The sequence below is a fragment of the Prionailurus viverrinus genome, chromosome D1, assembly GCF_022837055.1.
Source record: "Prionailurus viverrinus isolate Anna chromosome D1, UM_Priviv_1.0, whole genome shotgun sequence".
Taxonomy (NCBI): Eukaryota; Metazoa; Chordata; class Mammalia; order Carnivora; family Felidae; genus Prionailurus; species Prionailurus viverrinus.
This window is the reverse complement of record NC_062570.1, coordinates 30600744-30614189: the sequence shown is the minus strand read 5'-3', so window position 1 is coordinate 30614189 and position 13446 is coordinate 30600744. Positions and strand designations below refer to the sequence as shown.

Below are 13446 nucleotides of genomic sequence, written 5' to 3'. Positions count from 1 at the left end.
TGTGGTATTGTTTGCATAAATATCTAGAGGGCTCAGATCATTTTGTTACAAATTTATTCTTTTGATTTATAAAAATCTCTTTATGCTTCAGCATTGCTCAAAACAGGGTGACCAGACATAATCCCCCTGCCCCAATCAAATCTCTATGATTTTGATAATTTCCCCCATGTGTCTTCTTCAGGTTTATATTGGTTATATCTTGTTTTTCTTTCCATCCTCCCATCTCTCCATTTCTGAGCCATCACTCAGGCAGATACTTACTGACCTCTTTTTTCCATCTCCACTTTGACCCAGGAGATTAAAGGAGGCCATTGTCACATCATCATTGGTCAGCCAATCAGGTGAGTACCTCCCGTCAATGACCTCCTTGTTCCAGAGGAGTTCTTCAGCAGTTTCAATGGAAGGAGGGAGCCAAGAAGGAGGCCTGGCATAAGTCCAAAGATGATAATTACAACATGGATTGTGTACATTCTTGCCCGGAAAGGTGCAGGGTTCCCCTTCCCACCAAAAATCAGTTCGGTAGGTGGAGCTTGGGATAGCTACCTGGAATTGTTTCTCATCCATCTCCTCCCTTCTGAGCCCCCTACTGCACTTCCAAAGAGATCGTATAACATAACTTTGAATATGAATGGAGGAGGAGGGCTGGTTCTCTAGGTATTCTGAGGGCATTAACTTAACAATTTGTTACAGGACGTTGAAGTTGTAGAAAGTGAGGCTGTATCTGTAGTACAGCACTGGCTGAAAAAGGTGAGTAAGATTTCTCTATGACTCAGGGTACCCCAAATTCTAGAGCGCTGGCCTCAGCGGGTGCAGGAATCTGGACTCCTTTCCTCCTAAACCTGGGAAACTCAAATTCATTGCCAAACACCTTACCCAGAGCTGTGTCTAATTCACCAAATTTCCTAGAAGATGCTGGGGCTTGTGTCTTCATCAGAGATGTGTTGGAATCATCACTATCCCCACCCTGCTTCTCAAGGATACTGGATGAGAAGTTTCAGATGTGTCACCTCCAGCTACTGGGCATCTCAGCAGTATCTTGGGATAGGGCCAAGGATTTAATGAGTCCCCTAGAATTCTACAGATAAGCTTGCTATGGAACTTTGAGAGATAGAGTGTGTACGAAAAGACACACAGCATGTGTAGGGAAAACAGGGAGAAGGAAGAAGAGATACAGAGCAACACTTTCAGGGGAAATTACTCACCTTTCAGACTGAAGAAGAGGCTTCCCAGGACATAAAGGAGAAGATGTCGACCAACTGCCCTCCCACGCATGGCCAAGATGTACATGTGACCAGAGATGTGGTAATTGAGAGTTTGAGGCAATCATCCTAGGGGAGTGGGCAGATAGGTGGACATGCACAATGTCCAATTGAAAAGGGTCTTGGGCAAGTGGGTGGAGCTTGTCCAGGCTGGGTTCCACCCCTCCCAGGGAGTCCTTGCTGGACAGTAGTCACATGCACCCTACCTGGGTTTCCTAGGTGAAGCACCATCTCTCAAAGTCTGATTTGTTGGCAAACCAGAGTCAAGAGGTCCTGGAGGAAAGAACGAGAATCCAGTTCATAAGATGGAGGTAAAACATCTCATTTGCCCTGAGCCGAGTTGTGGGGAGGGAGGCACAAAGGCCCCACCTTCAGTATACCTGGCCAACACAAATTCACAGCTATTCTTCTCCAGAGATGTTGACTTTTTGGCTGAGAAATTTTTCAGTCTTTGGGGTCTTAAGGGAATATTTTTGCTATCTTGAAAGCCCAGCTCATTCCTAAGTTTTAGCATGACTTGAGGGGTTGCAAAACTGGGCTTGCTCACCGTTTCTTAAATGCTTCTGAATAAATTTTAGACTTCTGTTACTTTTGCACTTGATTTGTTCAGAAGTGGCTGTACTTTAAAGAGCAAAAAGAAAATAAGCTCTTAAAATGCAAAAGCCTGAGCCCTCATCTGCAGCTGAGGTGAGAGGAGGTTTCTCAGTGCCCAAGGCTAGAATTCTGTGCTTCACATTATGGTGGCTTTGCCAGCCTCCCGCTATGCCTGCTGGAGCACAGACCACCTGCATCTGCCTCTCTTGGCTCTGAAGGGCTGAGACCTGAGGTGGAGGGAGATGGGCCTGGAAGCCAGCTCATTCTCTCTGGCATGAGCGTCCCTATTTCCTTCAGGACTAGGGTTCACTCAGGGTCTCTTTTCCCAGCCAAAGAAATGTGGGATTAAACAGGTACTCCTGGAAACTGTGGAACAGCTCCCCTCTCATTTCTGTACTCTTTTCTTCCTTCCCCTGCCTCCATCATCAGCTTTGTTCACTTCTACTAAGGAGGACATATTTCTCAAGAAATGTATTTTTGCTGAGGAATATCCAGTTTTCTCTGTTTACCCCTTACAGTGCCATTAGCATTTTAAAACAGTATTCAAATGCTCAGTAATTATGTAATAGGAAAGGGTAGCAAATAATGGAATTTGAGACCTCCTTGGGAAAAACTTTTTGGATGGGAAACGTATTCTAAAATCATAAATGTTGGGGACTGTATACAATCACTGCCGTGCATGTGGGAGACTGTCCCTGCCTGACATAGCTGCACTATATGGAATTGTAAATGTTGCAATTCCTTGGTCTGGATAATATGAACATCATCTTCAGATATTTTTTAAACATTAGCTGTATGGCATAACTAGATTAAAGCTTTGGAGACAACCTACAGTCAATTATCCGTGTGTAATTTTTCCACTCTGGACTTTCTGTGGATTTTTTAAATCCATAAACTGTGACTGGTTCCCCTACAATCCACTAGTTTTGGTATTATTTTATTAGGTTCAGTAAATATGTAGTCAGGGAATACATATCCCTTCATTAAGCATCAGTGGATACTCATTTATTTGGTAGATGACCACCAGATGTTTGCTAGGACCTCTAAAGAGAGAGAAAATAAGATGGAGTTCCCTGTTTCCAAGGGATAAAAGTGAGCTAGGTGGATAAGGTATGTGAATGTTAGAGAAAATGTCAGAAAAGCCATGAAAAGGATCTATAAGAGCATAGCATGGGAGACCCAGCTTGCACAAGCTCTAGGCATTGCTGCCTGGAGTAGCCAGAAGAGGTTTCTAGCAGGACATTTGCTTGGACTGACCCATAAGCTGGGCAGGGACAGGATAAACAGGAGCAAGAATGAGGGGTGTTTCAAGAGATCACAAAAGCCTTGGCAACTTAGCCAATTCCATCTGGCCTCCAGTGCCCGGTGCTGTGGCCCCTTCTCTGAGGTTTCCTGCTTTCTGCCTTGGGCTGGGAGTAATCTCTCCCTTCTATGGAATTCCTTTATCCTCTCTTGCCTCTCTTTGGACACTGACCCAGCTCTACCTTGTGTGAGTGGTAAATGAGCACATTTATCTCTCCCAGACTTCAAGTCTTCACATTGAAAGCCCCAGAGCACCTAGAACAAGGCAATTTTAATAGATGCAAAAATGGAGGATATAGTGGACACACTGGTTTTGCTGGAGTGAAGGACTTGTGGGGGAAGAATAGAGTTGAGGGGGGCATGAATATGAATTGCACCACAGAGAGGAAGGCAAGTCAGCATGGTGAAATAAAACAACAGCAGCAATGAAGGGTCTGCAGCTTCTTTGTGACAGAATTTTCTACAATTATCTCTAAACCATAGTGAATGTGGCACAATGTAGGTCGTAAAGAGCTGATAAGAAAGTTGGAGAGGAATTCAGAATGAGTGAATTCCATGTCTTACAAGGTTACTCACCTGCTGTGCAACTCTAGTAAAGGCACTTAAACTTTCTGTTTCTTCAACTTTCCCTACCCAGGATTTTCTACCTACCCAGGATTGAGTCGCTCAGGGGTACTTGATAGTAAAACAAAACAAAACAAAACAAAACAACCCTTGTGTGCCTCATGAAAGAGGAGTGAAGGACAAGATCAAAATTTCATAGTGACAGAATATTGTTTATATGATTCCAACCCGTTCACTATGCTTAGTGATAAAGAAACTCAGGAATTCCAAATGTTTGAATGGTGTTTTTCAGCCATACCCGTATCTTCCAAGTGCCAAGTGAGGTGAGGGAGGATGTTATGCGAGATCGAATAGAGCAGGTGAGACGAAGGTAAGCCATTTGGGACAAGTTGATTTGTACTCCTAACTGGGGGCAAGTGGCGATGGGGGTGGCTGTTAGCCTCTCCTCTGTGGGTCTCCCTGGCTCCAGACCACACCTGGGTTCCATGGCCATGCCTGAAGCCCTTCTTGGCTGAGTGTCTCTTTGTGGGACTTTGCTCCAGGACCCGAATGGGGCAATGGCTCAGGCATGGGCTGTGTGGGCATCTCAGCTCCACGCCATGATCTGGATGTGCACTCTGGGTAAGCTTTGCCATCTGGCAGCCTCCCCTTTGCCGTGTTCTTCATCTGCAGCCTATGCAATCTTATTGATGAATCATCTCAGGAGATTCACAACAGAACTTCCTATGCAGACTGCTGAGAGCTACAGGTGAGAGGGCCAACAGGTGAGGAAAAGATGCTGTCCTGGGTGTGAGACAGTGTCCTGGGTGGAAGTTTGATTATAAAGTTTAGCTTTTCATTTTGGTGAGGAGGCCTACACTTGGGGCCAGTGGGAGTGGTGGTGAGGTTACCTTAGGCTTCTGCAATGCCTTGCTAAAGTTTCTGAAAGGACTTGAAGTCAAGTTCAGGATTTGACCTCTCTGACACTTTTAGCTGTGGTGTCACAGTGAGTGCTTCTAAGCCTGGAACAGGCAAGGGACCACTTGGGATCTTGTGTTAGTAGGTTGTCAGAGGGCCTGCTGCTCTGCATTTTTAACACCCCAAGGCATTGCTGCTGTTGGTCTACTGACCCTACTTGAACCACAAGGTCACAGAGCACTGGGGTCAGGAGTGAGGGCATATATGTTTTGACCCTTCCACCAGTTGGGACTTGGCTTTGGGTCCCATGGCTTCTTGGCCTGCATTTGGTACCTGTGGTCACAATAGTGGCCATTTACAAGGCTCTGGTAGGTGGAAGGCCAATGACAGTCGATGCACTACACAGGCCATCCATTCAGGAAAAGGTTACTGCACCCCTGTCAGGTGTGAAGACTGAACTGGATGTCATAGGGGACTGAAGGAGTGATTTAAACACAGTAGAACCCCAACATACTTTCAAGGAGGGCTATGGAGACATAGCACTGGCATTTATGGAATTCTTATTGTATACCAGCTTCAGCACAAGGCATTGTCAAGGTTTCTCATCTGATCCAAAAGAACCTTAAGAGGAGGGCATTGTTCAAACCCACTATACAGATGGCACAGGATACTGGCTTTTAGTCCAACTCTATGTGCCTCAATTTTTTCAGACTTTAGAACATTGCCTTGAGGACAATGGCTTCCAGCACTTAGTAAATGACATGATGTGCCATGTCAATTGTTTACTCATATTAAAGAGATAAGGAAGCTGGGGTGCTTGCAGGGTCTTCTGAAGTTTGAAGAAGCAGATTTCAATTTGTATTTTCAAAATAGGTCAATTCAAATGGAAAGTTTCAAGTTAGAAGAAAGCCAAGTTTCAACCCCAGCTTTGTCTGATACACTATCGTCCTTTCCCTCCATGGGTTTTTCTGCTCTAGGTGCACCTCAATGAATGTTGGGGTTGTGGGCTTTGGAGGCATGATCATCAAGCCCTGTAGCCATCCTGCATATCTGTGATGCATCCCTGCATTTCTCTGATGCAATCCTCTGCTTCCCAGGATCATGTCCTTTAGGGTCAAGGAACAGCCTGTGTCAGAAGAACATCTATTACCCCTTGACCTGAGGAGCGACTATACCTGGGGAGATAGAATCTGGTGGGTGAGCCTTTCCTTGTGACAGTGCAGCACTGGAATCTTCCCGCTGAACTGCTAATAAAGAGACATGGTATTTAATCACTGTCCTGGTCTCTGGTGTGAGTGCTTTGCCATCCATTCATTCATCAGGCTCTGAGCACCTCATGGGCTTGGCTCTGGGGACTCACAGCTTGCAGCTTTTTGGGGAGGCAGATGACAGGCCAGAACAGAGCTGTGTCAGCAGACCATGTGGGGTGCTCCTGGAACACTAGAAGGGGTGATGGGCTAGGCCAAGACAGGAGGATTTCTGGGGGAAGTGTGCCTTGTTTGTTTCACTCAAGTATTTATTTTATCTTTATTTCTTCTCTAGCTCTCTTCCCGTCTTTATGTAGATCCAAGTTTCTGACTTATTCCTTTCCCTTTCTGAAGAACTTTTAATAGTTCTTGTAAGGCAGGTCTACTGGAGACAATTTGCCTTGAGTTTTGTTTGAGAAGGTATTTCTACCTCACTCATGAAGGACAATTTTGAGGGACATAAAATTCTAGGGTTTTTTTTTTGTCTTTAACACTTTAAATACGTGCCCCACTCTCTTCTTGCTTGCATGGCTTAAGAATGGATGTTACATGGAATTTTTATCCTTGCTCCTCTTTAGGTAAGGATTTTTTCCTACTCAGGCTTCAAGAATTTTTTTTCCGTGTCTTTGATTTTCTGCAGTCTGAATATACTATGACGAGGTGTAGAGTAGGTATAGGTGTAGAGCTTTGAATGTTTACCCTGCTTGGTTTTCTGAGCTTCCTGGATCTGTTGTATGGGGTCCACCATTGCAAAATTTTCAACTACTATTACTTTGACCATTTTTTTTCTGTTCTCTTCAGTTTTCTCCTTCTGGTATTCTCATTATGCATACATTGTACCTTCTATAATTGCCCCAGTTTTTTTCCCATTCTGTTCCCCCATTTTTTCCCATTCCTTTTGTTATCTTTACTTTGTAGTCACAGAACTTTCTGTTGGCATTTCTTTGAACTCAATGTTTATTTCCTTGGTTCTGTGTAGTCTACAGATGAATCCATCAAAGACATTCTTGATTTCTATTACAGGATTTATTATTCCTGGCATTGCTTTGTGATTTTTCTTAGGGTTTTCTTTGTCTCTGCCTACATTGCCCATCTATTCTTGTGTATCATCCACTTTTTCTATCAGATTCTTTAGCATGTTTATTATAGCTTTAAATTCCCAGTCTGACAATTCCAACATCTCTGCCTTATTCGAGTCTGGTTCTGATGCTTGCCTTGTCTCTTCAAGCTGTATGTTTTTTTTATTTTTTATTATTATTATTTAAAAAAATTTTTTTTTCAACGTTTATTTATTTTTGGGACAGAGAGAGACAGAACATGAACGGGGGAGGGGCAGAGAGAGAGGGAGACACAGAATCGGAAACAGGCTCCAGGCTCTGAGCCATCAGCCCAGAGCCTGACGCGGGGCCGAACTAACGGACCGCGAGATCGTGACCTGGCTGAAGTCGGACGCTTAACCGACTGCGCCACCCAGGCGCCCCAATTTTTTATTATTTATTATTTATTTTTTTACCTTTTATCATATAGTATAATTTTTTGTTGAAAGCCAGATATGCCGCATGAGATAAAGAAGCCCAGACAGATAGTGTGAGGTTTTATGTTTATCTGGTTAGGAGTTAGGCTGCATTTCCTCTCTCCAGCAGCTGTAGTTTCAGAGACTAGCATTTCTTTTTGTCCCCCTGCTTTTGTCTTCCTTGTTGTTAGGTTTCCCCAGAGGTTCCTTCTTAAAAAGGGTCTGAGACTTATAATTCTTTCAGCTGAAACTGCCCCCCCCCCCCCCCCCCGCCACTGCCCATTGTTCTATAGGGGACTAGTGATGTGGTGGTGAGGTCTGAGAGGAGAGGGGGAAGGTCCTAGGGTCCTCTGATCAGGTGTCAGTCTCTTAGGGAGCCTGTGCCCCTGGCTGTGTCCATCTCACCTTTCCCCTCCCCCCACCTCCACGTTAGGAGAGGCAGGAAGGCCAGAGAGGGCCACAGTTGGATGTTTTCCTTCCCTCAAGGTAGGCTCTGGAAAAAAACAGTCTACCTTGAGAACAGGCCTTTGTTAAGGAGAACAGAATGCTCTGGACGTGTTTCAAAATGGCTATTTTCCTCTCCCTTTGCTGAGGTGGGCAAGAAGGAGGGGTTCTAATCTTTACTGTGAGAACCTGGTTGGGCTTCTGGAGGGAAAACTCAGAAGTGGAGGGCCTCTTAAGATTGGGCCCCTGGACTTATTAACTCTCAAGCTTGTCCACATTGAGCCACCAGCAATTCATCAATTACATTTAAGTTTCCCTACTCTGATGCTGTTTCCTAGAGGTTACTGTGTCTAAGATGTAATTCTCCATAACCTGTCTCTCTCTCCAACTCTCTGGTCAGCATTTTGCCCTTTGAACTATTGTTGGTTTTTGGTTTGTTCATTTTTTTTTTTTTCTAATTGTAAGATTGGGAATGACAATTGCAAGCTCTTTACATATTAGACTGGAAATTGCAAGTCTTATTCAGGTCTTTATTGAGTGTCTTCTAACGTGGACTGAGCACCTACTGTGTGCCATGTACTATCCAAGCAGCCCTCTGATATAGATGCTATTACCACATGAAAGGAGACAACACAAGACCGAGTATCTTGAGTTACTTTGGTGACATCAGAGTGTGAGAACATGGCCTGGCTTCTGGCTCCCAAAACTTCTCTCTCAGCCACACTGTTGTACTATGTGTGGGCCTGGACTAGGCCTGGGGAATGAAACAATAAGTAGGACCCACCCTCTCTCTGCTCTCTTCAACTTCATTTTGATAGGTTTTGATAAGTTTTAAACAGTCACAATTTTCACAGTTACTATAAAGGAGAAGTACTATATATAATGGGAACTTGCCCTAATCAGAGAATAAAACAGATTTATTTTTGATTATTTGAAAATCATCATCCCCATTGCACAGACGAAGAACTGGAAGTTCAGAGAGGTTAAGTAGCTCTCCTGATGTCACACAGCCATCCAGTGCCCTTAACCACTCCATTGTGCAGCTAAGCTGGGGGAAGGGTCATTTTGATTGATTGTGGTAGTGAGCCTTGGCCAGTAAGACAACACTGTAGAGGGAGAGAGGTGGAGGTAGGACACGTCCTTATCCACCATGCCCCACTACTCCCAGAGGTCAGGAATGCCTGCACTCTCCCTCTCCATCACCTTTCCCTTCCAGCTTGCTTGCCTGCTTGCCCCAGTGGGGAGGCAGAGGGCAAAGGACAAAGTAGGAGTTGACCAGCCAGGGGACAGAGGAGCAGAGCTAGGCAGTGGTAGGTGAGAGGACTCTGGGATGAGGAGAAGAGTATGATGTGACAGAGAAAATGCCAAAAGGCCACTCTAGCTGGATGGGAGCAGGAGGAAGAAAGGCCACAGAGGAAGCTGTTGAGAGGGGGCCAGGGCCAGGCCATATGGTCTGGGGGCCTTGTCTTAGCAAAGATGAAAAGTGCAGGAATGTTGGAGGAAGAAGGGGATCACATATGTAGAGGCGGGCTGAGCTACAGGGTGGAAGCAGGGACCTCAGGAGAGGTCTCTTTGGGGAGGTGAGGGGATGTAGAGGAACAAAAGGATTTGAACAGGACAGACATGACTTGGTGATGTGTGACACCAGAAGAACTGGGGAGAAGAGAAGTCCTGGGGGTGCAGCTGTCTGTGGAACTGCCACTTACTCAGATAGTGGAGTCTTGGTTGGGGGAGATAAGTTAAGTTTGGGTAATGATTTAGGCCCCTGTAGAATATCTCAGTGGTGATGTCAAGCAGGTGGATGACGGATAGACAGAACTGGGCTTGCAGTGGGGAGTCGACAGCTGCAGGAGGAGAGAGGTAGGCAAGAAGTAAGCAGGCCTTTTTCAGCAGTCCTGGATGTGACCTTGCCTTCTCAACCCCTCATTCATTATCTTGGGAAGGCAAGGAGTGTTGATTACCTTGCCAGGGCTGCATTTTGTGAAGGGACAAAGCCCTCTTCACTACCCACCTACGAGGCTGTTTTGCCAGAAACCACCAGATGGCGCCATTTCCACACAAAATCATGTTCTGAAGGTGAACTGGTCTTTCCTTTGAGTCAGACCGTGGGTGCGTGGCAGGATTTAAATTTTAGCACGATTTGGGAAGTCCAAACAGATGGAAGGCCTTTTAATATCTCAGTTTAATGATGGTTACAGTTCACATCCACATACATGAACTATATAGGGGCTATTCATTCAAATAAAAATTATTGAGTGTTTACACCCAGCATTGTGCTAGATAGAGTATGGAGATACCCAGATGAATACTCTGTCATATATCCTCAGGGAGCTCAGAGTGGTGGAGGGGCTGACATGCAAACAAATTTTCAATGTTGTGTGTAAATGAACCAAGAGGGTATATATGGTAAAGCAGAAGAGGGAGTGATTTTCTCTGCTTGAGAGAAAAGGTACAGACTTCCCAGCAGAGGTGACATTTAAGTAGAGGATTTGCCAGGCTGTTGTAGTGAAGGAGGGTTCTTTTAGGCAAAGAGAATACTCAAATGGGAAGGCATTCAGAATGTTTGGGGCATTGGACCTGGGCCTGAATGTTTGGAATGCAGGATATGGTGGAGAGAATAGTGGGCAGGGAGGTTGAGTAGTGCATAGGTGGGGATCCCACAGGTGGGTGCAAAACAAGCCCATGAAACCTGCTGCAAGACGCCAAGGAAAAGATGAGCCAAACCTGCAATGCTGGTCAGGCAAGGCTTCTCTGGAGAGAGGAGAGGTGCATAGTGTTCCAGCTTTAGGCACTTGGAAAAGAGGGGAGCCCACTGCACTCAGAAAGGAAAGGAGACCTACAGTTTTGGGCTCTGACTTGGGAGGTAATGGTTAAGGAGCTCACAAGCCCCCACAGCTCTCTCACATACAAACATCTGGAGTTTGGGGAGAGAGGGACCTACATTAGTATTATAGTCGCAGCTCCTTCAAACCTAGGGTGGAAATGAAATCATTAAGTGGCTCAAATGGAGTTTTGTTCTGTGCATGATTAACCCCAGGAGGGGAGTTTGGGAACAAATATGCCTCCTCTACCTGTATTACAGGGGGACTGAGCCATGGTAAATTAAAAGAAAATCACTGGCAAATTTGGGATCAGTCAGCTGTGACCAAGCCATTTGTGTAGTTAAATGGAGCTGAAAGAGCTAATAAAGGCTTTGTGGGTCATGGATCTTTCTGTGAGGGGAGGGCATGGGAGATAGGGGTGGGGGGGGTGGGGGGGTTGGTCTAGACTGATGCTTGTAGAAGTTATACCTGGGACTTCTTGGTGGTGGTGGTGGGAGGGGGGTGGGGGGAAGTTGGCCTGTTCTCATCATCCAAGAGTGTGTCATGTCTTAATGGGGAACTTGTTAATTCTAGACAGAGATAGTGACACAGACCCAGACTTGGGCCTCTGGTGTCTAATAGAGGACAGACTTGGTCTTTGCAAAGCAGAGGCTTGGGACACCAAAGGAGAGAGGAGCCAGTACCTCCTGAGTCTGTCAATGCAGAATGCGGTCCATATAGGGGGGTTAGGATCCACATGCTGTAATGAACAGTACCAAATGTGGGGAAATGCAGGATGAAGACCCAGCCAGTGTCCGAGGGTGTCCACTGAGAGGTGGGGTGGGGCTCTGGTCCATCCCCAGAGGAGAATGTAAGGCACCCAGTAGACAATGCCAGGCAGATGGGCTGCCCAGGAGCAGACGGGGAGGGGCTGGGGAGGAGAAGTGGAGACAGCAGGGAGGTGTTAAAAAACAATTCAACCCAGTCAACTAGAAGATCAAATTGTCTTTATTAAACCATTGGGTAGCCTACCATCTAGCTAGTAGAGGGGAGCTTCCCAGGAGCTGTGCAAAATGGAAGGTTTTTATAGGAAAGGGAGTGGGGCGATAAAATTATTAGGGAAAGAAAAGGATTGTTTCCTAGTCAGGTTGAGCCCGGTTAGGGGGAGAGCAGGGAGGGGGTTCTATTTTGCAGGCTGCCTCATCATCTTTGAGGGGGGGGGGCGGTTGGAGAGGGTCCAGGTGTCAGATTACTTCAAAGGCACTGATAAGAAAATTCCTGACTGGTTAAGACAGCATTTCGGAGGGAGGTTGAACTGCAATTAGATAGGTTCAAATCCCGGTTTAGGGACTGTAAGTGACGTCTGTAGTTTTCCATTTAACAGAGGAACCCAGGCTCCAGCTCCTGCAGGCACCTTCCTCAGACTCTGGGACTAAACACCACGATGTGGCTGCAGGTGTGGAGTAGGGAGGGTGCACAGTCCAGAAGACAAAGCAGGGACCTGGCCTGGCCCAGGCCCCTTCTGGGTGACTTAGCTGAGGATGCTTACGTGTGGTCCCCCCGCACCGCAGGGACTGGTTCTGCTTATGTTTACCTCCCCTCCCCAGGTGCTCAGCCACCTGTGCCCATCCCCTCCTCCCCCCCTCCCCCCGCCCCCCGCCCGCCTCCGCCACGGCCTGGAAGGGTGGGGGCCGACCAGAAGACCTTCGCAGAGCCACCAGACGCAGTGTTCGACATGCTTTCCAATTACTTGGCAGGCTCGGCAGCGATGCTCGAAATTCATTTCGCATCCTGAGAGGGGAAAACAAAGGCAGGGGAGAGCAGCAGCTGCTCTGGGTGAGCTTGGGAAACTTTGCTCCCAGCCAGGCGGAACTGAGCCAGCGGGGCGGGCGCAGGCGGCAGGGGGCGCTGCCGGTCCTCTCTCCAGCCTCGCCCCTAGCCCCCGCCTCACACTCCGCAAGCCTTGGCCCTTCCACCTGTCTCCCCCGCCCCCACTCCCGCCTTGACTTGTGCCCTGTCTCCCCTCTCCCCCTGCCTCAACGTCTGCCCCCAGTCTCTCCCTCTCCTCTCCCTTGCTCCCCCTTCACCTCTCCCCCTCCCTTGCCCCCTTCCTCTGCCTTGCTCTCTTCCCCACTGCCTCATTCCCCGTTAACCCTACTTTGCTCCCTTCCCCCTGCCTCATACCCCTTCCCTCTGCCGCCCTTCTGCCCCTTTCCCCACCCCTCCCTGCTTCCCTCCTTCTCCCTCCTCTGTCTCCCCGCTTCTCCTGCCTCATCCCACTTTACCCTGCCTCTCTCCTTCCCGCTCAATCCCTTCAACCCCTCTTTCCACCTCGACCTCTCCCCCCTCCACTGCCTCCCCCCTACTTCGCTTGCCTCACTCCTGTTCAACTCCTATCTCTACTCCTCCTCCAGTGTTCTGTTCGTGGGACCTGGGGATCCTGCAGCACGGCAGGAGGAAGTGCACTTGGGTTTTCTCAAGGAGTGTGGAGACCAAGGCTTGCAGCCAGAAGTCCCCATGACTGGGCTTTGTTGGAGTGAGGGAGGCAGTGGTGGGACTTTGAGGGGAAGATAGCAAAGGCAGCAGCTGGTTAGTGGAGAAGGTCCAAACCAGCAGCTTGTGAACAACTCTTTGGGCATAACCATTGACTGTGGTTACTGACCAATTTGTTTGTCAGTTTGGAGCTTACTGATGGGCTCCTTTACAGTGTGCACCTGCAGGGGATGGTGTGTGCCTCTACCCCTTACTGAGTGTCTGGTATAGGTGCTCAGTGAATACTGATGGAAGGAATATGTGGCTTCGTGGGTCTCTGGTGCCCAGTCTGG

At 47.3% G+C, this 13446-nt stretch overlaps 1 protein-coding gene across 2 annotated transcripts; it reads left to right on the top strand.

Annotated features, from left to right (window-relative positions):
* Positions 1 to 363: 363 nt before the first annotated feature.
* Positions 364 to 5891, top strand: SPATA19 (spermatogenesis associated 19). 2 transcript variants are annotated; one of them, XM_047823362.1, is made up of 7 exons: positions 364 to 519; positions 691 to 747; positions 1210 to 1302; positions 1479 to 1570; positions 4012 to 4089; positions 4392 to 4467; positions 5714 to 5891. In XM_047823362.1, exons 1-6 carry the CDS (start codon positions 442 to 444, stop codon positions 4456 to 4458), a joined length of 465 nt encoding a protein of 154 aa, XP_047679318.1. In that variant the 5' UTR covers positions 364 to 441; the 3' UTR covers positions 4459 to 4467; positions 5714 to 5891. The 2 variants fall into 2 exon arrangements, with proteins under 2 accessions (XP_047679318.1, XP_047679319.1); XM_047823363.1 differs by having other exon boundaries at positions 4392 to 4483.
* Positions 5892 to 13446: the final 7555 nt, after the last annotated feature.

Coding starts and splice junctions, on each gene's coding strand:
- SPATA19 (XM_047823362.1), top strand. CDS start 442: ATGATAATTACAACATGGATTGTGTACATTCTTGCCCGGAAAGGTGCA. Junction 520..690: donor TCCCACCAAAAATCAGTTCG/GTAGGTGGAGCT, acceptor AATTTGTTACAG/GACGTTGAAGTTGTAGAAAG. Junction 1,303..1,478: donor TACATGTGACCAGAGATGTG/GTAATTGAGAGT, acceptor TGGGTTTCCTAG/GTGAAGCACCATCTCTCAAA.